A 25,409-nucleotide genomic window follows, 5' to 3' on the forward strand; every position below is an offset into this window, starting at 1 on the left:
AACAGATCACTGGCACGTCATGGTTTGATTAAAATAATTAATAATGACCTGTCATCGAGTGTTTAAGAGACGGGGGGATTACATACTGTTTAACTATTAATAAAAAATTGTTTTAGGGCTATTTATTCTATATTGGAAAAGTTCCACACAGCTTTTACGTCATTAGCAGCTTAGGTTAGATGCCAAATACAGATTTCTACCCGTCATAAAACATAAGCAATGACATATCAGACTCTAGATTCCGCTATATCATAGTAGCCTAAAACTATGTTGTGTGTGGTGTTTTAAATTTTTGCCTTAGGTGCCCGGCGGCGCCCTCACGTTTTCGACCGACGTAGGCCTACCATGGCGAGGTGATCTCATCGGTGGCCGTGGTGACCATTCAATATCAGTCAGCATGCCTTTGGTTGAAACCGGGGTTACCCTATTAACAGCTGTAGGTAGATCTGATAAGGAACCGTCTACATAAAAACATAAACAGTTATTCGTTTCATGTACAGCCAATAAGTGGAAAATGATTTCCCTGCTTATTCAGCCTACTTCCCAATTGGCCGCATGTAGGGATAAGACCACTAACAGTGCCATCTGCCGGCCAGTTTGAATAGGGATCTTAATTATTATACTGTACGAAATGTGAAACAACTTGAACCAAATTATGATATGCCTAGTTACTAGATACCAATTTGGGTTACAAAGGGACTACTAGGCGCTTCTTGTGCCAAAACCAACATTCCTCATTTTCAGATGCTGCAGAATATTCTTCGGCCTTTGACCTCCTTCCCATCTAATTTCCTGTTTGAGTTGACCCATGTTGTCCAGTGATTCGGCTAAACTGCAGGTTGTCCCTAACCATTTGGGATGGAGGGGGGCCTAAATGTCACGGTCCACGGAGATCACAGCACAACTGCACTCTACATAGCCTACTCTAGCTATAGGCCTACCCTACATACTACACCGTACGTCTGTCAAATGTGTGTTAGAGAACAAAGAAAGGAACGCATCTGTTTAAAGTGATGCCGCACGCCTTTGTAATAAAACTAACGTACCACGGTTGGACAAACACCACTGGAGACAGCAGATGTTACCTGCAGGGTCATGTGCTTGACTGTGCTTCAGGAAGAAGTAATCTGGCCCGATGTACAATTCTGGGTCTTTCTACCACTGGTACCTCAGACAAAAGCATTCCCCAAGATCATTCACAAGGGGAACGTGAATGATTTTTTGAGAAATGAATTAACTCCCCCCTCAGTGTGTGGTTTAAAGGTACACCAGTAAATCAATATGTATAATTAAGACTATTAACCGACATATAAATATGGGATTCTCACCCTGGAAGTTTGTATTCTACTCCTGTTTTGGCATGTGTAAAAACAATATTTTGACAAACATATTTTAGAATTACAAAAACTATAGAAGATATAGGTATCAAAAGTGCACTGTAGAAATAAATCAAATTCATAAACACTTCAAAGCTTTCTTGTTATCCGGCGTCATCGCAAAATAAGCTGTTTTTATGACTTATTAAGGTAATGCCAATGCACGGCCAGGAAATAAAACAACATGTAGTCCTTTTATTAGATTTATATGGCACCTTCAGGGGATGGATGGTGGTTAGTGGCTATTACTTTAGCAGTGAGCAGATAAACAGATAACATATGGTGTATGTTATGATGAAATGCTGTTATTTCTTCTTCCCTTTCTGAGCTTTTTCCAGGCCTTGGATGTACTTGCGAGGAATATGATACCGATCTGGAAAAAATTAAGTCACCCAACCAATGACAATTATGTGCAATTTGTCGGAACACGTTATGTAAACATTTTAAATCTATGTGCCATGAAGAAAAAACTAATTCCAAACCTAGTAGTAAATTGCCAACTTGCTGAATCTGGTTGCCCTGGATCTGAACCAGAACCTTGTCCTTAGTCCCAGGAACTGGATGCAGCACAGCGCTGGCCTGGACTCTATGCTGCAGGGCAGCTGATACGTCTATGGGGTCCAACCCATACATCTCCAGGTTCTTAATGAGCGTTACCTACAGGGTAATTCAGAAAAACTTCATCAAGGAACACTATAACAAGTGAGAATTAACAGTTAAACATTGGTGCACTCCCACCTTCTTGTTAGAGCCCCGAGAGGCTACGGTTATGTCGATGGGCTCAATGTGGCCTTTCTTCATAATAGGTTGCTGACCGGCAATTACAAACTGGGAGCACTCCTGCATTTTGCTCAGTGTCCTGTGAACAAATAAGTGGTTCTGTTGGTTCATAACCTTGCATATCGAACTTTTAATTTTCTATTTTAAATGCTACATTAAAATAGTGGGAAGGGATTAACATTGTCTTGCACTAGGGCAAAAATCATAATCACGATTATTTGTCTATATCGAGATTGGACTTGACTTGGAAACATCATATTTAGGGGTCCGAGCAGCGAAGCTGCTTGGTCCCCTATTGTTTCTGTAACGTTTTTTTTTTTCCTCAAATTCTGTAAAAGTCATACTGCATCCTATACCGTAAATCGAAAACTCTTGAAATTTTCAGGCATGGTTACCAATAGCCCCCACTACCGAGAAACCCAAATTTGTGGTACTGCACCCAAAGGTGGCGCTATTGTAAAAAAAATCATGAATTAGGCTTATTTCTCCTCACCAGATTGACATGGATTCAAAGTTCTTTCAGAATATTAATCTCTAGAATCAGATGCATCATGAAACCCTTATGGTCTTATGCGCTAAAAAAGTTTACTTTTCCCACAATTTCATATTGAAGCTAAACATGATAAAAAGATTCACAGGCTACAAAAATAGTCAAAAATACACCAAAATCGCAGAAATTGTTTTATTTAGTTCCATTTGAGAAATATTGGCCAAAAAAGTTGGAGCAGTTAGCCCATTTTTCTTATATGACCATTTTATTATTGTATAAACAAACATACGACTATTATTAGGTGGATACCAATACCCCCCACTACCCATAAACCCAAATTGTGGTAATGCACCCAAAGGTGGTGCTATTTGAAAAAAATTATGAACTAGCCTCATTTCTCCTTTCGAGATTGACCTGGACTCAAAATTCTTTCATCATAAAATGAAACCTAAAAATATTTACTTTTCCCACAATTTTATAGAAAAGCCAATGTCCACAGTATCAACCCATTTTGTTATTGTATAGCTACCATACGGCTATCATTAGGTGGATACCATTAACAGTGCACATTTTCAGATCTGTGGTCTTTAAAGAAAGCCCTTAATTCTCTTCTGAAATGTGTGCTTGGAGTTTTCTTGATGCTGTCTGCTTATCAATTGACATTTTCACCATGTGCATGAGGCTTCATGCAGTTCAGGAATGTCGATGGCTCAACGGGATAATGCTGTGCACTGGTGATCCTGAGTTTGAATCCTGATTAGAGCATTATGAACATGCTGGACATGACATTCCGTCATTGCCACTCATTTAAGAAACAACATTGAACAGCACCTGAAAATCATCAGGCAATCAACAATCGGACTGCCAAGACACAGTATGGCATTAAGGGGAATTTCTTCATCAACCATTGTTCCTTCATAATTAACTCTGTCATATTTATATTTCTTCCGTTAATGTTCTTGTCTACAAATGTTTAATTTCCCCAGAATTTCAAAGATTTCTCAGGTATATGCTTTGAAGAAAGCCCTAAATTCACTAGAGAAATGTGTGCTTTGAGTTTTCTGGATGTTGTTTGCTTATCAATAGACATTTTGACAATGTGAATGAGGCTGCAGTTCAGGTTTATAAGTGGAACATCTTTCCTAAAAAATGACAATTATATGTTATATTTATGTATCTTCCATTCGTTTGTTCTTGACTTTTAAATTTGCTCGGACCCCGTTAATCACTATATTATATTTATATTTAAATTTTTATTTTTTACAGTTCCTTTCCTTGAAGTTTAAATATGATTCAATTGAACTAATTTAAAAAAAAGGTAAAATAATGATGAGACCAATAAATAATATATACATTTAAATAGCATAACAAATCAAATACAAACAAATACAATAAAAAAAAATACGATCAACTATGTTGTAGTGCACTTTAACAACCTACCCAAAATAAATAAACATAGGGGTTAATAAATGACCTAATAAATAAATTAAACCAAAATAAATAAGATAAAATATTTTTCCACACTACACCACGTCTGAATTAAGTTGTGGGGACATTAGTTTAGCCCTAAAAAGGTCCCTGCCCGGGGGTACTACTTCTCCAAAAGTACAGGCACTTTAGGGGTGGGGCTTGCACTGCTGAACATCTCTAACTACATTAATATAATTATCACTTTCTGTTATATGTGTTGATCATTCATCTTGATAGCCAATGTTCACTTTCAGTTCAGGACCTAAATACAGGCTGCTTTTGATTACAAGCATCGTGTGCAGTTGTATGGCAACAGTTTTGTTTTGGATACTGTCTTCCTCTGAACGAGCCTACATTTAGTTATCGACCAGGGAAATAACCTCATAAACCAACGTCTCCAAAACATTGATACATTAAAGTATGCACCATTCGTTTCCAAATATACATTTGGATTAAAAAGCCATCTCCATAATAATTGAATCTTCTAAATCTGAAATTTCGATGGGATATTTTGATGAAAGTATGGCTCATATTCACTTGCTATATTAGGTTCAGGGTCTATTTCACTGCCGTATCATATCAGAAATTCTGCATTTTCGCGTCGTAACTGATGATAACAACAGACGCGATCTTTGTGTAATTTGAGTGGAAACATGACTTTTCTTTGCTCGAGCCAAACTTAACATGATTGAGAGTGAGTGAGTGTGGGCTTGAAATAGGGTTGATACCCCACTGCTTTAAAAGGAAAGCTGTGCACAGGATTTATAACCTACACAAGTCATTCTTGCGAAAAGGAATGCGGCACAATAATCGTTTTATCTTAATTATCTTGTTTTCATAATCGTTGAAAGTCAAAACTCATAATTTAAATCAAATTTTGATTAATGGCACAGCCCTATCTTTCATGTCTGCTTTCTTGAGAAAGAGTTAGCGTTGTTATAATTTGTCTTACCTGCTAAAGAGATCGTCCCACTTCAGAATGCTGACCTCGTGGTACTCAGACTTCTCCAACAGACAGTCACATAAAATAGGGTTTATGTGGACATAACTGGAAGGGGTAAAATATACACAAACATACATTTCTGCACCTGGACTTTCCTCAAATAAAGATCCAAAATATATATGCATTAACAACCTCTTACTTTTTGTTATTTTCATCCACCAGCTCGTTCGCTTTGACATACTCAGTTATTATAGCCCTAACTTCACCTGGCTGGAGAACCGTTCCTTTCCTTGGAGAAAAAAAGCAGAGATTTATTTAAACATTGTTTGATAGCAAGGCACAATATATCGCACACAAATCAGAAAATAAAAAGCCCGTCCAGAGAATATGACATTCTAACAGCTGAGGCCCAATGCAAGAATTATTTCATGATATGATGTTCAATAATTCAAGCGTGTGTACAAAGATTTGGCCAACACAATGTTTTCACAAGACACTACAGAATAGAATTGCGATTACACGGCTATGGCATGGCTCTGGATGAGGTCAGAGGACCCAAAAGCCCAACACACCTCTTGTTGGCCTCTCGAAACAGCGGCTCCACGCGTGCCGACACAGAGTACAGAATAGTGATCTCAGGGGGATGGTAAGTCTTCTCGCCATCCTCTGTCATCTGCACCTCCTCCACATGGGGCTCGGCAGGGGCCCGGAAGGAGCGTAGACTATAAACCACGGCCGCATCAACAAAAACAACAGGACAAAGCTCAAAGCATGTGAAGCAGTCACACTTAAGACAAGGCCAAGAAGTTTATGGGCGTGAAACCAAACGGTTATATATTGTTGGAGAGATCTTAGGGGGCTTTGCTCACACTGGGTTCTTCCAGTCCACTTCCACCAGGCTCTCGACTCCTTTGGTCAGCTCCTTCACGCGCACCACCCGATGCTGCTGCTGCATGGTCTGCAGGAACTTTGACAACTGCAGAGCAAATGTGCACACACACGGTCATATACGGTGGCCTTTATTACAAAGCGTTTAAATAAACCATCCTGCATTTCAAAGAGGAGTCCTTTCTGAACGCCTACTGAACCTTTTTGTAGCTGGATTTCTTGATGTCCAATTGTTTGCCGTTTGGACTGCAACAAACACAAAAAAATAAAATAAACAACAAATATTCGGTGCGGCGTTGCCGCTATGGTTAAGATGAACGCCGTTCTCCGAGCCATACCAGCAGGGGAACATGTGGTTACGGAGGAAGGAGCTGGTCAGCAGGGGGAGCTCGGACTTCTTCACCTTGCTCTTGAGGGCGTGCAGGAAACACTGCAGCAGCAGGGCGTCCATCTCGTCTGTGGAAGTGGTTAACGTGGTCAATGCATTTGGAGAGGAGAGAGGGAAAGCCATTCGTTCATTTATGGGGCAACAGGATGAATCATACATACAGGGTCATGCATATAAATATTTATAAAACGTCCCCTCCTATCATAATAACGATCATAATAATACAAATACTCAGTGTCTGTTATATTGCATATATAAAATGTGACACTTTTCTATTAAATATGTCAATGCAATTCTCATTCAAGACGTGATGCTGTATGCGTCATGTGCAGGTTCAAGATGCAAATGTGTACCTTTACCTTGAGGAGATATCTGCTCATCTAGGTTAACCTCTTCTTCCTCTTCGTTCTTGTTCTCGCTCTCACACTTGGTCAGTCTGAGTCCTTCCACTTCAGCGCAGGCCTTCTCTGTCTCCTGGTCAACACCTTGCCCATTAGGACAATCAGATAACTCTCCCACATTTGTCTCTTGCTCCTCACCACCCTCTCCTTCCTCATTATTCTCGTCTCTGTTCAAGACTTCACCTCCAGTCGTTTCAGCATCCGAGATCAAAGCAGGGCACGATTTATCTCCATAAGCCCTGAACAGAGAGAGATATGCCACATGCTTCAGATATTTTGTATTTACTTTGAAACTATTCTATTCACAAGTTCTTACCACAAGTTATCCATGAATGTGTGAAGGACAGACACGCCTCTTCCTTTCATGCCTGCACTGCTCATCTCTGCAGTGGACATGGCAGCAATGCCCACAGCCATCGGTGCCCTGGTAACAAGGACGTTCCATGCGATGGAAGAGTCAATGGGACTTAAGTGTGATGACGGACTGAATATGTGTGACGGTGTGTGGACTTACTCATTGCCTACCACTTTAACAACACAGCACTCGCCCTGTCGTACTTCAGGTAGGCCACATGAAGGTACTACCACTCCAGGTAGCATCAGATCTACGGATAAGAATAGATGGCCCACAGCCATTGTGTTTATATTGCTGTGATTGCACTGTATTCATTCTTTTTGAAAGTCGTTACAATTGAAAGACTTACCTGCACCTCCAGCTATCTTTTGAATCACAGGTGCCCATGTTGCAAATGATGGCAAAACATTTGGGTATTGCCAAAGCATATACACTAAAATATACATAAAACATTTCAAGATGTTTAGCTGTTGGCGACACATTGCTTTCGTTTTCATTAATTCGAACAATCATAGTTCAATCAGTGTTTTACCTGTGGGATAGAGTCGTTTTTCAAGTTCAAAGAACAATGGATTTTTATGAAGAACATAGAGAGTAATTGCATCTCCCTTGTGAGCATAAACCTTAACTACATTAATTTCTTCTTTGTTTGGGACAACTTCCGACAACTCTGACTCCGACAACAAGGGAAAGGCAGTTGATACATCGACTTTAAGCTTTCTCCTAGAGAGGATGGGGAGGAATGACAAAGAAAATAATGAAGAGAAAGATATCTCGATATTTAGATAATTAACATGATATTGAATACCATATCAATTCAAATAAATATTGAGTACGTTAGATATTTTGAATTTAAAAATATATAATCTGACGCCATAAATACTGACCTGTCTGATCCTTTGATTACTGTGTTGGATTTGACACGAAATGCCTTTGTAAACATATTGGCAAAGGTAAAACAACTATATTTACTTTCACTTATCAAGCACTTAAATTCAATGACTTGTAATTAGCCTAGTTATTAATTAATGTGCAGCTATGAACTGAACTCTCATGTACTGAACGGTGTGCCACAATGCTTCAAAAATGCATTATTATTGTTCGGCACACAATATCAACCGGCAAGAAACTGTGGACTCTCACGCTTTGGTTCCGCCTCTCGTATTATTTTGGTGGTTAAAGCGGAGTCTTATTATATACCGGTTATATATGGAGGTAGATTTGTGTCTTTAAACTTTCCACACTGCAATCAAAAAATTGATTTGAGAGCAAAACTATCGACACTGCAATCAAAAAATGTTTTATTGCAAGATAAATTAATGTGATAAAAAAAATATTAATGGGAATCCAAAAGTTTTGTTTGCAAACCAAAAAGTTTTGTTTGCAAATCCAAGTTTTGTTTGCGAATCCAAAAGTTTTGTTTGCGAATCAAAAAGCTTTGCTTGCGAATCCTAAAGTTTTGCTTGCGAATCCAAAAGCTTTGCTTGCTGTTGAGCTGAATCTGGGGGGGCGGGACCTACGCCGAAAGATGTAAGACACGTCTCTATTGGACAGTCTCGATCGGAGTGACAGCTTGGCAACATCCACAGTTAGTAACGAGAGAGTGAGTTCTATTTCATGTAGGCTACGCCGTCTAGGCTTCGCCTCATGAGCTTGTCCCGTGCGCGCGCTTGCGCGCTCTGAATATCCCGTAGGCCTCCCTGTCAGCTGACAAGGAGACCATGGCAGAGGAGAGCAGGGCGATGTTGTTGACCGCCGCCGCGGATTGAGAGGCACAAACGAACACCCTGTCCGTCAGGCCGACAATCTGCTTCTGGAGGCGGTCGGGGGGCAGCGGCTTTTCGGATGTTGCCAAGCTGTCACTCCGATCGAGACTGGCCAATAGAGACGTGTCTTACATCTTTCGGTGTAGGTCCCGCCCACGAGATTCAGCTCAACAGCAAGCAAAGCTTTTGGATTCGCAAGCTAAACTTTAGGATTCGCAAACAAAGCTTTTTGATTCGCAAACAAAACTTTTGGATTCGCAAACAAAACTTTTGGATTTGCAAACAAAATTTTTGGGTTTGCAAACAAAACTTTTGGATTCCCATTAATATTTTTTTTATCACATTAATTTATCTTGCAATAAAACATTTTTTGATTGCAGTGTCGATAGTTTTGCTCTCAAATCTATTTTTTGATTGCAGTGTGGAAAGTTTTGCTCTCAAACCTATTATTTTTGATTGCATAATAAAGACACAAATCTACCTCCATAGTTATATGACGGAAACTTGTCACTGGGTCAAAAACGAATTAACTACGAAAGGGACATGTGATCCTAATTCAAAAATACCCCGTTTCGAAATATCACTGCTGAAACTATAGCCATTTATCCCATGAGAATAATCGGATTAGGCATTCAATTTAAATTAAATTAAATGGGAGCAGCACAGGAAAGAAACATTTTAAGTCTACTTGAATGTTTTTTATGGCGCGTTTCCACTGCAGGGTGCGGAACGGATCGGATCGCAAAGGTGCGGGTCGGGTCGCGTTTCCACCGCCAAAAGTGGGCGTGACCCGGACTTTGCCGTACCCGTTCCGGCCCCATTCTCGGGACTCCTCCGTTGCGGTACCCAAAACGAGACCAGACGCCTGAAAGGGTCCCGTGAAATTCTAGCTACACCCCCCCTCCGTTGATTGGTCGACAGAATCATCACTTCCGGGTGGCGCGGGGATAAAAACAAACAAACAGTAGCCTCGAGGTATTATTCATTACAATTAACATGTCGCGTAAAAAGCTTGCTTGGGCGAACAAGGAGGTGGAGACGTTCGTCTGCATTCTCGGGGAGGAAGGCGTTGTTTACGTAGCTGCCGCGGCGATCGACATCCGGCCTACCACCAAGGGTACTGTCGGCAGTGGAAACGCGACCTCGGAACTGAGCTGGGCTATACCGCCCCCTCTGCGATCCGATCCGTTCCGCACCCTGCAGTGGAAACGCGGCATTATTGAAGAAACGGTGGCATTCAACCTTAAAATATGAGCCTGTATGTTTGTGTGTGTGTGTGTGTGTGTGTGTGTGTGTGTGTGTGTGTGTGTGTGTGTGTGTGTGTGTGTGTGTGTGTGTGTCCGTGTGCGTGCGTGCGTGCGTGTGTGTGCGCATGTCTTCAGGCAAATTTGCCCTGTTTGGCTGCCCATTCATATTCAATTGAATGACAAATGTATTTTTCCATAATTTGTTGAATGCTGCTAATTCCCTAATTGACCAGGGTAATCTTGAAGATAACAACCCTATTTTATTCTACTCTGACAAAATATACCGTGTATATTTTGTCAAAGGGCAGTAGATCACTCCCATCCATGCCCTTAGTCTCGGGTTTCAGTCAGAATACAGGAACAAATAACCCCTTTCTGGGGTCCAGAGTCCCCCCCTGGGGTGTGTGGTAGAGTTCCCTCCACCCACACAGCAGCACTCTGTGACTGGTGCGATGAGCCCAATGGAAGGCAGCTTGGAATGAGTTCAGCTGAAGCTCTATTAGCTGCTGGCAACCACGCAGCTTATCACTAGAGTATAGTCCCACTGGAGATGAGGTGGAAACACTGATGGCATCACAACTCCTGATGGTTCAATGCAGTCATTGTTAAACATGTCAGGCCTACATGAATTGTGTTAAGTAACAAATAACCATTGAACAATATATAAACGATAAGGGCCTTGCCAAGAAGGCAGACCTGGCCCACAGATAAAGGCATCAACCAGGAAGAATCTACAAAGTTTTGGAATTTGTCAGATCAAGATGATTTAAATTCTACAAGTCTCACACAGAGTTCTAATCCATGGGGAACATTCCATGGAGTAGCCTGTGTGCTGGTTTGTTCTTTACTGCTCCTATCAGGGTCTGGGTTGGGTCATGGACCGCTTATATTTGAGACAGATGCAAGTTGGCATTCAGAGATGAGGCAAAGAGTGCATGAAAATGAGATCATATGTTTGTCATAATGTGCTGTTTGTCTGACTCCATCATTGATATCGTATACATAAAGAATAGTTTTTTATTCAAATAATAATTCGAATAAACAAGTATTCGAATAAACAAGTAAGATGTTTAATGATATCATTGGCAGCTGAAGCTAAACCATAAAATGCTAATCCTAAAATGTCTGAAGAATTGGTCCCGAAGCTCTTATTATCCATTTCCATTGCTGACCCTTTTCTTCTAGGCAGACTTTTCTCATTAAATGCAGGTAAACGCCTATTGGATTTTCATTTGAAGAGGAGCAGCTCAATAACCAATCTTCTTTATCCAAAAGCTCTTCTTTGCCAATACGTATTAATAAAAACATGTTTTATGTTGGCCTGAATATTAGGATTGTGCTATGATCTCATAAAGTACCCTCCCACCATCCTTAAATAACAACACTTTAATAACTTCCCTATAGAAGCAACATCTCCGGAGTTGTAAACTGTGTTCGACTTTTTCTTGTAATTATTAGCATGCGTGTGTTGGCGTGTAAAAGGGTTTTCCCTTAGCGCCATTGGAAAATATTTGCTGTCTGATGTCTCTGATGTTAAGCCTTGTGTCCAGGTGTCATTATAAAAAAAAAAAAGCAGTTTACTTAAAACATAGTGCATGTTATTATTGTTGAATTGCCCCATATTAAATATACAAATATTGTTTTGTTGTCTTAATTTTATAACTAAACTTTTGCACTTAAAGATAAATATTTGAAGAAAAAATGCCTCTGAAATACAGCTTGTTGCCTCCCTTATCCGTTCAGTCACCTTATGTTCCCTCTTTCTGTCTGTCTGCATCTGTCTCTCTACCTTTTCTTTCTGTTTTGTATTGTTTCTGACAATACTATTAACAGTTTTTTGCAAAGTACATTTAAATTTCATTATGTTTACAGCGATTTGAGCTCCTTTCGCGAAACCAATATCCAATACAATGTTATGAGAGCGATAGCTGCTGGACCCAAGAGCAGAACACAGAGACACGACAGGAGTTGGAGTGACGGTGAACAGGCCTATTGAGTAAAACCAGTAGTGAGGCAGGAGGTAGGTTGGAGAGTGGGGCATATCAGGCTGGAGGGAGTGAAGACTGCAGGCTGGAGGTGACGATCCAAAAACTATAGGCAAGAGAAAACAAAGGTGAGGCACGAGAACTCAACAAGAGAAAACACTACAGAGAGTATACACTGGCGCCAGGAACGAGTAACTATCACGGTATCACGAAGTACGATCTGGCGATGACTGCAGGGAAACCAGGTGTATTTGAAGGGGAGTTGAATACACAGGGGGAGAATACACAGCACCACAACAGGGGCCATGACAGACAATTTGTATTGGCTTCGGCTTCGGTGCTCAGTCGTTTTAAGAAAAACATAGAAAGGCCAATGGAAGAGACGAGGTATTGGACATCCATATGGACATGTATCCATATACTTTTAAAAAGGCAAGAAAATCTGTAGAATCATGCTTACATTACGGTATCTTTTGTGATATGGAAGAAAGTAAAATATTCTAGAGTCAAATGGAAATGTGATTCCATATGTCAGCACATGTAATGCAATTATGTTGCTCTCTCAGTGTATGTGCATTCTTTGTTAATTCATTGTAAAGAATGGTTCCACGTGTGTAGTGAGGAGCCAGTTCCAATATCCATTAGGCTAGGAGGGCTGCAAATTGAAGATAATGACATAACGATTCAATGGCTTTCAGGTGGTAACTGAGAATATGACCGCACGAGAACGCACAAAACAGTGTTGCCCCAAGGTCAAAAAGCGGCAGAGATAGAAGCAGTTGTTTTCATTCCAAAGAAACATATTTTCTACAAAAACATGCTGAAGCTCAGATGGTGAATCATTGTAATCATAACGATGAAGATTACAAGTCGACTGCACTTTAAGTCTTCAGTCCTGTCACAGTTTCCAAAGAGGCCACCACTTGAGGCTGAAGTGCAATTGAATGAACGAACGAAAAACCCATTAAAAAATTCCATAAATTCTGCATAGCTCAATAACCTGCACATTTTGAGCCAACAAGAGTGGCCATGTTAATGATAAGGCACAACAGAGACAGAAGAAAACAAGGTTGTTAAATAGCAGATGTCTGCACCAGGCCCCAGATGGGATTGATATATGCACATGGCTGGAGGTAATATGGTACAGTGTAAGCACTACATACAAGCGGAAAATGCACGGCTCTTAATAGGACAGACTTAGACTGCCGCTGGGATGAGGTGGAGGTGGAGGCGGTAGGGGGGGTGGGTATTTAATGCAACACACCATTACATCTTAGTCAGTTGTGGAACCCAAAGCCTAAGAGAGGAGAGAAAGCGTGATCACAGCTGAACAAACAACTAACAACAAACAACTGTAAGTATATACTTTTAGCAGACTTTCCAACTATAGTGAGAAAGTAGCAAAAATTACCAAATCTAAGCTATGAAATCAAACCATAACAAATCACAGATCACAAATTGTTGTTTTTTTCCAGTTGTGAGCTACTTATGAGAAGGTACAATTTATTTTCCTTTGTCCTCCTCACTGCCCACTCCCCTCGTACCTCACCCCGATGACCTCACCCCAAAACCTCCCATGGACCTCACCCACTCCATCCCCGCCTGAATACACCTTCCACCCCTCGAGATCATGCGGGCTGCGGGGCTCCTCTTCATGGTGTGTCTGGTGGACCTGAACTTGGCCCAAGGGGTCAACCAGTTGCAGTGGTTGGCCCAGCTGCGGGGCCGCTGGCGCCAGCCTCAGGCCCTCTGGGCCAACGGCCAGGACCAAGACTGCCCCCTGGAGTGCGACTGTCCCGCCAAGTACCCCGCCGCCATGTACTGCCACGGCCGCAACCTGCACCACGTGCCCTACGTCCCCTCGCACATCAAGTACGTCTACCTGCAGAGGAACCACATCACGGGCATCCAGGACGGGGTGTTCGACAACGCCACCAACCTGGTCTGGCTGGTGCTGTTTCAGAACCGCCTCAACTCCGACAAAATCGGGAAGAACGTGTTCGGGAAGCTGAGGCACCTGGAACGCCTCTACTTGGATCACAACGAGCTCAGCCGTGTCCCGTCCAACCTGCCCAAGTCCATCAAGGAGCTCCGCCTTGGCAACAACCAGATCTCCAAGATCCAGGCGGAGTCCTTCGAGGGCATGACCGAGCTGGCCAGTCTTCAGCTCCACGCCAACGTCATCGAGGACGTTGGAGGGGCGTTCAAGGGGCTGAAGTCTCTGGCCGTACTGGACATGAGGAAGAACAACCTTCGCGAGATGCCCAAGAGCCTTCCGGAGAGCCTCCACCAGCTTTATCTGGGCTCTAATAAGATAGAGAGCGTTCCTGCCGACTTTCTGAGCATGCATCCCAAATTGCAGTTCTTAAGGTTGAGTAGTAACATGCTAACAGATGAGGGTATTCCATCCAATGTGTTTAATGTGAGCACGCTGGTGGAACTGGACCTTTCCCACAACAAACTGGAAAGGATCCCCATGTTGAGCAGGGACCTGGAGTACCTCTACCTAGAGGCCAATCGTATTAAAGGTAGGTTCATGCATCAGTTTAAGATTTTTGATTATTCATAGTAATATGCCATCTCAATATAATTATACCAATAATTCTACTACTACTAATAATATACGACCATTAATACAACTACTACTACTACTACTACTACTACTACTACTACTACTACTACTACTACTAATACTACTACTACTACTGCTAATAATAATAATAATAACATTGATAATAATATATGGCAAGTAACATTTAGCTTTTTCGGAAAAATATATATATATAAAAAAATGCCTTTACAGATCGACAAACCATTCCATGTTTCTCTTTTTCCCCTTCTCTTTACTTTCAGAATTCTCTTTGAGCAGTTTTTGCAGTGTGGTAGACATGACCAACTTCTCAAAATTGAGAGTGCTGCGTTTGGATGCAAATAAGATTAGTGCCAGAGACATTCCAACTGAAGCCGTCTACTGTTTGCGCCTTGCTGCCTCCATAAATGTTTAGGATCTTCTATCATATCTCATCAATTTATCAATGGAGATATGTCCCAAGGTAACCCGTGCCTTCTATAAAAGCCTCTATCATAAATTGATTTAGAACCACGTTACGTCTATTTAGATTTTGAACTGTATCCCAGTTGTGTTTTCTGACTTTGTTTTTCTGTTTTTCTGTATGCCACATGAAAGCCATAACTAAATAAGTTAAATTAAGTGTGTTATTCACAAAATCCTTATCAAATGTTCATGTCTTCCCAAGTTAAAATGTCACTAGTCATAACTGATTATGACATGGTGAGGATTATTTTGGTCCCTTTGCTTCCATCCTGTGGAGTAAAACAGTCTTACAGCAGGAAAGGAATGAACTGATGATTCTCATTTGCGTGTTCAAAGGGAAGAGAAATGTGTTGTGAAGGCTACTTTCTGTGTTTTAAAAATCACTCACAGCTCTTTTTCATAATTTAACCAAGTATCTTCAATAAAACGGTGAATTTTATTTCCATTTAAAGAATGTAGCGTAAAAGTAAACAAATGAATCGGTGTACGATTATATATGACAATAACTATTATGCAAATGTTCATGTTTTTCTCTCACTAAATGAAGTGACCATGTGTCTATGCAAATATGAAGCATGTGTAGAGCCCTTGGATAACACCATCAATATAAATATCTGACACAGCCAAATGTTCTCTTTGTTGTGGTAAGCCTAAACTTAAAAACAGCTGTTCACAGCTCCCTCCAAGTCAGAAAGGTAGAGAGACAGAGGAGAGAGCGACTGAGCAAGAACTAAAGAAAAAGGAAAGATAGAAGGAAAGAAGAAATCAAGAAAGAAAATAAATAAAAGAATAGCTTTCTTTCAGAACAGTCTTAACTGTTTTTGGGAAACTTCCAAATCTTTTTTTTTCGCAAATAGTTGGGAGCCATGACAAGGGTGGGTTGTTTTCTGTTACACAGATGCCTTTAATCTGCTGCAGGAAAATAATAATAGATCACCAAATTAAAAGTAGAAAAATTGCACATCAACTATACTTTTATTTACAATGATCAGTAGTAATCTTTGAAGTTTTTTTTACAATCCACTCCTCACATATTTTTGGACTTTCGAGGGATTTGTATTGTGACAGAGATAAAATATAGGCTTTAGGCCCCACACATGCACATGATCACATGTAGCAGCCATTTCCACAAAAAAGGTCAGGGATGTAATCCTCTGGGATCCACATGTCATGCTATCACTATGAAAACAAAACAGTTGTTACGCAACATATAATGCTCACCTGTCTGAAAGACAGCATTATAAACCCCTTTATCCTTTAAGAATCAGAAACGCCACATTCCATTATTTTTTACTGCCTTTAATAACATAATGTATTGTTGCCAGGCTTTGATCATGGTTTACGTAATCCAAAGTATTAAACATTTAATACAAAGTTTAATCATATGTTTTGTTTTCTTTCCTTATAGCCAGTATGTTTTTATTGTTCCCCAGAATCTTTTTAAGAGGAGGATGCCTTGGTTAACATTATTTTTGGCAGGGTAGGCCTCCTAAAAAGGCCCACTCTTTTGAAGTTTGGCTGGAGCTTTGAGAGTCTTATGAAATGGAAAGTTAAACCAACAGGCAATAAAAGGATCACGACCTTAACCAATCCACTAGTGTTAATAGATCGGATGTCTCAAAGGGATTTTGTTGGGTGTCACATTTCATTCCCACTGTTATCAAAGCGTTGCAGAGGTAATTTAATATGGATTTTTAATGCATCAATAGATTATTATTATACAGACAGTTTTAACATATAATAAATTAGTGGTTGAAACATTTGGGAAACAGCTTTAACAATAGATAAGAAAGTGTTTATGTTACATATGATAGACAAATTGTTCAACATAGATAACTATTGTAAAAATAAATATTTTGTTTTCTCAACTAAATAGAAAAATATAAGCCATGGATACAGCATAAACATTAATATGCAAAGCACATTATTCTAAATAAAAACTCTTGCTTCCACTTAAAGCCAAGCTCTGATGACATATGGTTCAGATGGTACATTATACATATGAAAATATGTTAACTCTTGTGTCCTTGATGATTAATCAATCGAATGTTCACCTTCATGTGTTCGTCATACACTGCTCAATTCATGTGCTGTCATTGCCTAATGAAAAAATAAAATGTGAATACACTTGAAACAGATTAGATTCATGAATCCCTATGGGTAGGCATTTTTGAAAAAGTCAACTCGATCTTTTGCTCTCTTCAGGCCTCCCTCCAAAACCACCCACCTGAAACAAATAAAAAATGCTTCTAAAAATGTTTGTGCCTACCTTTAAGTTCTGGGAGCTCCTCCATTATCATGCCTCCAGAACTGTGGTTTGCAGCTCTCTGCTGAATCTACACACCAGACCAATGGAAGAAAAAGGAGATGAGTTTCTGAACAGAGAGGATGCCTGCCACTTTGAAATGAAACCAGAATAAGACATTTTAACTCTCTGTCATGGGTAACAAATATGGTTTAGGATTTAAGAACACAAATTGACAAATTGTCTTTTTCCTTAGCGCTTATGGTTGGTGTACTGAGAAATAAATAAATTAGTTCTGTGCAGTTAAACGGCAACGAGGTGTCTCTGTTGGGATTGTTTCTTATCCAAGCTGTTTTCACAGGTTGTTACCACTGAATGCTTTCTAAGTGGCCTACAGGGGGGAGGCTAGCAGTGTTAGCTTGCAGCAAAAGCAACATTATAGCTGTCTTCTGCCCAGGAATATGAACAATATACATATACTCTGAGATATACAGAAAACATACAAGAGAGTGCTTTTGAATGTATGGACACTACATTATTGCAGTAAATAAAACTTTACAATATGGGTACATTAATTAACCATTTATTAAGATTAGTTACAGTCATATGTATTATTATAAAGAATTAGCATAAGGGTTAGGGTAACTTGGTAAAGGTTAACCCTAACCCTATGAAATATTGTATGAATGTTTACCTTAGTTTACATGAACATCATAACCTTATATAAAGTCGCAATGTGTAACATTGAGCAACGGTCAACCAGATTAGCACTAAACTCATGAATCTCTAGGGAATATTTAGAAGGAGCACTTAAAGCTACGGCAGGCAATTTTAACGGTCAACTCGTTTTCAAAGTATATAAAAAAAATCCCTAACCCTCCCTTCAGGCCAACCCCAAAAGCCACTTCCCAAAAACAAAACAAATAATGGTAATAAAAAAGAAAAATACCTAACCCTAACCCTCACCCAAACCCTAACCCTAACCCTACCCTACCTTTAAGTTCCTAGAGATAGGCTACTCACATTATCATGGCTCCAGGTCTGTGATCTGCATGTCTCCGCCGAATCTACATACCAGACCAATGGAAGAAAAAAGGGGGTGAGATACTGAACAGAGGATGCCTAGCTGCTACTTCAAAATATTTTCTGACATTTGAACTCTGTCATGCGAAAAAAAAATGACACAAATTGAAACCACTCTTTTTCCTTCAAGCTTATGTTTAGTATACTGAGAAATCCGGATTCAATTATTTCTCTGCAGTTAAATGGCAACAGTTGGTTATTTTTTCATTGTTTCTTAGCTCCAGTTCCAAGCTATTTTCATAAGTTACCACTGAATGCTTTCAAATTGGCCTACATGGGGAAGGCTGAGCAGTTTAGATTGCAGTAAAGGCATCATTAACAGCTAGTTAATGTTGTATTCAGAATGAAAAACCTCAATAACAGAGTTACGTCCACTCTTACTGGCTGTGCAACTGTGTGACGCGAAATAGCTTAGCTCAACTGGCTGAGTGGTGTGAGTGGGAGGGTTTTTTGGAGTATTAATAGTAAGATTATTGTAAACAAAGAGAGAGGGAAGGGCTGGCCAACATTTTTTATTTGAAGAACATATCAGTAATTGGATTCCATTTCATGGATTTAGTTTTTGAAATCACTATCGATCGATGAATACTGATATTTTTAGCAAATTTTAAGCGGCATGCTAGATTGAATGTCGTTGCGCCTTAAACATGAATACCACTAGAAATCATTAACACCATTAGAAAATGATAACTAAACCATTATCTAACTGTTAATTAACTCTAAGTTAATGCTTATTAATGCATTCAAGTGTTACAAATTCACAACGACAATATTTACAACACATTGGTATCATGGTTAGTGGGCTGCACAGTCAGAACCTGCCAGAATGCCGTCCTTTGCAGAGATCGTGCCGTACCTTTTGTAAGAACATGTAGGAGAGGAAGAATATAATCAGAATTCCTCCGCAGATGGAAGTGATTATAAAGCCAAGTTTATAAAAATCTGTTTCCAAACGTCTCGGGGACGCGTTCATTGAGTACTTCTCAGCCCTGTCTGTGGAAAGGTAAGATCACAGACGTCCAAGGTTAGTGAGGGGAGGAGAGGTGGAGAGGCATTGCGCACCAAAGCGCAACGTGAACTAAACGTGTGTCACCAAACCTGTTGTAAAGTGGACGGTGGGCAGGTTGGTAGGTACTTCTGTGCTGACCACAAAGGCTACAGTGTATTCACTCTCACACTGCCAGTCTACAGGCCCCTCCATGGTGGTCATAAGCTCCCAGTAGACAGACAACACCTCCAAGGCCCTCCTAAGTGCTTCGAGAGGAGACTGTTGAAAGGACACTTCAAAACTTTCTGGTTTGTCCTAAGAAATCATTTAAAAAGGGGAAAAAAACAACATAATTTGATTTCATCATTGTGACATTATCATTGTACATTGTTCATACAATGCAATTATCTTTGAATAACAGGAAAAACAACCACAAGAACAACAAATAAAAGGAGTTGTTTTGTTTGAGGAGTCATATTTGAGTAGCTTGGAATCGACCAAAATAGGTTTACGAGGACCATTGTTATATTAAATATCAGGCACCTACCTCAACTTCCTCGTTAATCTGAGGAACACATTTCTGAGAGTAGATGTTGAGAATGAGCGCCCTCAGAGACTGAACGTAACCCTCGTTAACCGAGCCCCTGCTGTACTTGAAGTGGGTCGCAAGCAGCTCCAAGATCCACGGTAAGGCCGCTTTTACAAAGCAACATTTGCTCTGTCGGTGGTTTAGAAAAAAACAAAAGCAAAACTAAAAAAGAGTTCTTCGAAGGCAGTCAATAACTTTGTTCATTTTTTTTATCTTAATAAATGAAAGGGCACCTTACCAAATCCTTCCGCTCTATAAATGTGTAGGTAATCATACACCCACTACTAAACTGGTTATCCATCTGTGGAAACAACAGGGGCTCAGTCGTAGACTACAGAGAAAAAAAAACATACACACCCAATAGTTCAACCCGGCCCCGGGACGGGGGGAGGGGGATAAAAATGCCATTCTTCAATGACGGCTGAGTAATTGAATCATATACCAGGTGTCTGAGCGTCATGAGGTGCTCCCTGGTTATGGAATGTCTGCAGGGGCCGGGCACCTCACCCATGGTGAGGGGGAAGCTCAGGAACACAAGCACACACAGACAATTGACCTGTAACGCACAAAGAACAGCGCATCGGCATGTGGTACCAGATGTACAAAGGGGGGGATTTTCATCTTGAGCGGCTCACACTATGCATTTGGAGTATCTTAAAGTATCATATAATACTACTATGACCTACAGCTGTGGGGGAAATCTGTTGTATACGGGCGAATAAGTGATTGTACAGATCGGTTAGAAGGATGGTAGACGTAGGCCTAGCGTGACATGGACAGCCACGTGTTGAGTAAGCATGCGCTCTGCTCTACGTCTCCCTAAGCCTCCAGCAGGGGTCCTATAGGCCCCTGTGAGGTATGTTGTGGAGGAGGCAGGGGGCAGGCCCTTGGGGAGGTGTGTTATGGCCCGTTCCATCAGACAGCTACTCAGGGCTGCCTGGTAACAGCTCCTGGCGTCTCTTCTTCCTGATTGACATGCGACAGAACCTTATGGAATGTGGATAATAAAGTATAAACAAACTCACTAATTCATGCGGGGAGATCTCTCTGGACCCATTCATAAACCCTTGAATAATGCCCTTGAATAGCTTATGTATGAGGGGACTCGGACCGCTTCCAACACTAGAGTTCGCAAGTCTTTCCCCTTAATTTAACAATGCTGCTTTTGCTGTCTGATTTTGGAGATGGAAAGCGGGGACAAAGGATTTCTTTGAAACCAAAGAGGAATTCAAGCAGAGATGGTCCCATTCTATATACTGTGCTTCGGTTCTTTCACATAATGTGTGCGCTCTTCAACAGCTATTGCTTAGATGTTGAAACCAAAATGTCTGGGAGCCAGTCTCCTTCAAAACTGACATGCTATTTTGATTTGCCTCGATCTCTCCCTCTCTCTCTCTCTCTCTCTCTCTCTCTCTCTCTCTCTCTCTCTCTCTCTCTCTCTCTCTCTCTCTCTCCCTCTCTCTCTCTCTCTCTCTCTCTCTCTCTCTCTCTCTCTCTCTCTCTCTCTCTCTCTCTCTCTCTCCCTCTCTCCCTCTCTCCCTCTCCCTCTCTCTCTCTCTCTCTCTGATTTTGAATATTCCATTCTGTGTCAAATTATTTGTTAAGGCTTTAAAATATTTATTTTTTCAGAACGAAACCAATGTTAACCATCAAATGTGTCCTTTCTTTGTACCATCGATACTAAGAAAGGAAAGTAACACGTGTCATTTGTAAGCAAATCTGACAAAACCTAACCCAAAAACCTAACCCTAAAATCAAATATTTTAGTGCTTACATCAACCTCCACATTTTTACTAAAACAATAAGAATATATACCATAGGGGTCTCTACCACTGGCAGTCAAAGTTAAACGGAAAGCCCCTCCCCACCACTAACTTTATCATTTATGATTTGAAGGCAACTGATTTTAGATTAACTTTATACTAGAGCTGTCAAGCGATTAAAATATTTAATCGTGATTAATCGCATTAATGTCATAGTTAACTCTAATTAATCGCGATTAATCGCAAATTCTTTTTCTATGCTAAATATCCCTTGATTTTTTTGTCCCATAATTCTTCTCATTTTAATTCTCTTATCAAAATGGTGAAGTGCATCGGCTTGCCTTGTGCAAATGATTTTTTATTGATAACAACATTGGCATATACACTGATCAAAACAGGACGATACAAAAAAAGAGCCTATAGTGCAATTAAACGACTGCTTTGAACAAATGTCATTTGAACATAGCAGTCAGGCTACTGCTTCTTTGTTTTGAACCAAAGATATATATTTTTTTTTTATAAAATAATTGCGTTAATCACGCGATAAAAAAATTAACGCCGTTAAATTTGGTTTGCGTTAACGCCGTTAATAACGCGTTTAACTGACCTATTTACTGAATAGGTAATATCCTAATCCAAAATAGGTAGGTCTACCCCTTAGGCTTTCCTTATCAAGTTGCGTCCTTCTTGTGGGATGAAAGTAATTTTGATCACAGCCAAGCATACCTGATTTACACTGTGGTTCAACTTTCATACCAGCACAGTTAGCTTCATAGATAAATATAACTTGGTTGGAATGTGGCATGTCACCATCAATTATTGCCATCAGCTTGAAAAATGGCAAAGCCTACCACACAGAATCGCATACATCCTTTCTTTGTTACCATAACCTCGACAAGCGCTTTGGTCCGGTTTGTTTGGTGTTGAAGATAATTATTAACGACATAAATCCATATCTTTCATGTGACACTCCCCAACACTACAGTCCCACTGCTAAATAGGCTGTTTGAAAGGCTGAACAAGACCTGGATGTTAATCCAGAGCTAATGGTCCTCATTTAACAAGCATGAGGCTGTTGTAGACCAACTTGAATGTGATGGTGTATACTGTCTGCAGTGGACAGAATCAGTATTGTTTAGGCATTATTGGTTATTGTTACTCATGGAATGATAAAGTAATGTTAATCGTTTTTCACATTCATTATTATTACACATTATCTATAAGCATTTATTGTCAATGTTTATTGATGATTTTGTAATTGCAATCTTACTGCCTCAGTGATTGAACTATTGAGACACATTTTAGAGACATGTGGGCACGCTGATTAAAAAAGGCAAGCGATACACTTTCAGGTTACTTGAAATATGTAGTTATATTACATTATTAGAACACTTGGAAACATGAAGGGTTTCGCTATTGATCTTTTTAAGTACATTTAATCTTCTTTAATACTAATAAAAAAAAAAAAAAAAGGTAAATTGTTCCAATATTACTACATTCAAAATAACTTCATCATTGCATCCTTAAATGTATAAATATGTTGTTGAAATATATATTTGTATTTTAAATTTGTCCCTTTCTCTTTCCCTACTTCTACTAGTCCTACTTATACTACTAATTATAGTAACAGAAGTCTTAACTGTTGTTGAGTGATACCACAGATTAACTTTAACTGAATGTAAAACACAACTAATAGGACCAGGACAAGGATAAAAAAACATGGGACACAAAGCTCACATTAAACCACAACATGATTTGCTTTTCCCATGATATCCAAGATATACTGTCCATCTAAGTCATCCATAGCACGATTTAACCAACCTGCACTTTAAAGGTATGCCAAATCACAAACACAAACACAAAATAAATTCACACACACACACACACACACACACACACACACACACACACACACACACACACACACACACACACACACACACACACACACACACACACACACACACACACACACACACACACACACACACACACACACACCAAACGCAATCAGAAACACAAACACAGATACATAAGCATAGCCGGTCATTCACATGTAACCTCCAATGTTTTAAAATGTTCTCATTGACCTTGTGAATAAAATATTCTGTGAAGTTTCCCTTACCTTGGTTTTGCTCTGAATCAGGGAGGGCACCAGGCTGGTCATCTGGTATATGTTTGGCAAAGAACAAGAGCAGACTCCTCTGTCACACACATTGAGGCAGATAAATGCGTTTTTTGTATTTAGTCCCACTCGTGGTGAAAGGGAATGCTGCGAGGCAAAACTGACGATACTACATCTCATGCCGATCCCCCCAAACATAATGTGCTCCTCCTGCAGACTCAGTTTGCATAGAACAACTCTCCCTGCTTATGGTCCAGCCTGAGACCGCCCACAACTCTCACGTTCTCCACAAATACAATAGTTCAGCTGGGGGCCTTAATATGTGTCTGGGCTTTTGTCCTTTAGGTTGTTAAACAAAAGCCATTTTAGGGAAACACATCTACAATGTTTATAGTGATCTGTTGTTTCAGGTCACAATGCAAGACGGAAAATACTATTACACCGCCCGGGGATAGAATTTCATATTTTCCACATTCAAACAGTTATGTAGGCCTATCTCCCGGCAGACAATGATATACGATTTGGCTTTGAATAAACCACATGGATGGTTTCAGATAGCAGTGGCTAGTTAAATAGTGCTCATTAAACAGTTTCTAAAAATCACTAAACCGTAGACTTGGACTTGGAGAATGATTGGAAAATAAATAAAAGTTGTGATGATCAGTTTTGTCTCCATGCATAACCCTTTTTTGTTTTCTTCAAAGTTCAAATCAAAGTTTGTCTTTTGGGAAAAAAGACGCCCTGCTGTTAAATAACATCTGTTGAGAACCTTTTAATCAATGCAGGCTTAGGGATACTCCAGTGTGGAAATCCATGAAATTTGTTGCATCCACAGATGGACACAGGGTGGTCTATTGGTGCACAGGCGGTGTAAGTTAAACTGTGCATGCAACCACAAATCTTTTGTGGTATGTTATGTATTTATACAAGAAGAATGTAACCTCGCTTAAAAAATGATTTTCAACTCCATTTAAACTCCCTTTTAGCTAACTACTGTGTGTTCTCCTTGCAAAGCAGCTCATCTTGAAATGCAGAACAATGTATCTATGACCAAATCGTTCATTAAATCCTAATTTAGGATTGGGACTGCTAAACATTTCCCTGTCGTCCCAAACACGTCGTATTTTTTCATTTGTTTGAAAGATTAACCCTTTCTTGATCCTATGATTTACCTTTTCGAACGCAAAACATCTGCGGATTATGGTGGTCAGGATCCCCTTGGCTACTTTTTGTGTGGCCTCCTCAAGCTCTACCAGAAAAGACATAATGAAGTGCCATGTGCAAAGAATGAAAATAATATTACATGGCTCAAACGCACACAATGGGGACACACACCCACACACATGCAAACACACACATTGAGTGAGCCTTATGTAAACAGCAATGGCACAGAGAAAGTTTTATTTTTTAATTCAATTAAACATGGCAATGACATGTTAGGAATCTTCTCATGTTGCACAATGCTAAGAACT

General features: G+C 40.1%; 3 protein-coding genes across 5 annotated transcripts; 1 reads left to right on the forward strand and 2 right to left on the reverse strand.

The window, feature by feature from the left end:
* Positions 1-1,544: 1,544 nt before the first annotated feature.
* Positions 1,545-8,221, reverse strand: eif2d (eukaryotic translation initiation factor 2D). The gene is made up of 15 exons (XM_030369686.1): positions 7,979-8,221; positions 7,624-7,814; positions 7,441-7,524; positions 7,251-7,341; positions 7,053-7,160; positions 6,695-6,975; positions 6,286-6,403; positions 6,148-6,193; positions 5,929-6,035; positions 5,632-5,781; positions 5,259-5,348; positions 5,069-5,164; positions 2,115-2,235; positions 1,859-2,033; positions 1,545-1,749 (listed from the first exon to the last, which is right to left on the reverse strand). Exons 1-15 carry the CDS (start codon positions 8,032-8,034, stop codon positions 1,682-1,684), a joined length of 1,782 nt encoding a protein of 593 aa, XP_030225546.1. The 5' UTR covers positions 8,035-8,221; the 3' UTR covers positions 1,545-1,681.
* A 4,968-nt stretch (positions 8,222-13,189) lies between these two features.
* LOC115553512 (fibromodulin-like) lies at positions 13,190-17,283 on the forward strand. 2 transcript variants are annotated; one of them, XM_030369834.1, is made up of 3 exons: positions 13,190-13,443; positions 13,717-14,617; positions 14,943-17,283. In XM_030369834.1, exons 2-3 carry the CDS (start codon positions 13,720-13,722, stop codon positions 15,092-15,094), a joined length of 1,050 nt encoding a protein of 349 aa, XP_030225694.1. In that variant the 5' UTR covers positions 13,190-13,443; positions 13,717-13,719; the 3' UTR covers positions 15,095-17,283. The 2 variants fall into 2 exon arrangements, with proteins under 2 accessions (XP_030225694.1, XP_030225703.1); XM_030369843.1 differs by having other exon boundaries at positions 13,325-13,443; positions 13,565-14,617.
* csf1b (colony stimulating factor 1b (macrophage)) lies at positions 16,101-24,170 on the reverse strand. 2 transcript variants are annotated; one of them, XM_030369877.1, is made up of 9 exons: positions 23,938-24,170; positions 20,492-20,605; positions 20,288-20,350; positions 20,008-20,178; positions 19,571-19,775; positions 19,329-19,465; positions 18,413-18,456; positions 17,414-17,480; positions 16,101-17,244 (listed from the first exon to the last, which is right to left on the reverse strand). In XM_030369877.1, the coding sequence occupies exons 1-8, from the start codon at positions 24,133-24,135 to the stop codon at positions 17,441-17,443; spliced, it is 972 nt and encodes a 323-aa protein (XP_030225737.1). In that variant the 5' UTR covers positions 24,136-24,170; the 3' UTR covers positions 16,101-17,244; positions 17,414-17,440. The 2 variants fall into 2 exon arrangements, with proteins under 2 accessions (XP_030225737.1, XP_030225745.1); XM_030369885.1 differs by lacking the exon at positions 19,329-19,465.
* Between the last annotated feature and the right edge of the window lie 1,239 nt (positions 24,171-25,409).

The sequence above is a fragment of the Gadus morhua genome, chromosome 1 (assembly GCF_902167405.1).
Source record: "Gadus morhua chromosome 1, gadMor3.0, whole genome shotgun sequence".
In the NCBI taxonomy this organism is placed as follows: Eukaryota; Metazoa; Chordata; class Actinopteri; order Gadiformes; family Gadidae; genus Gadus; species Gadus morhua.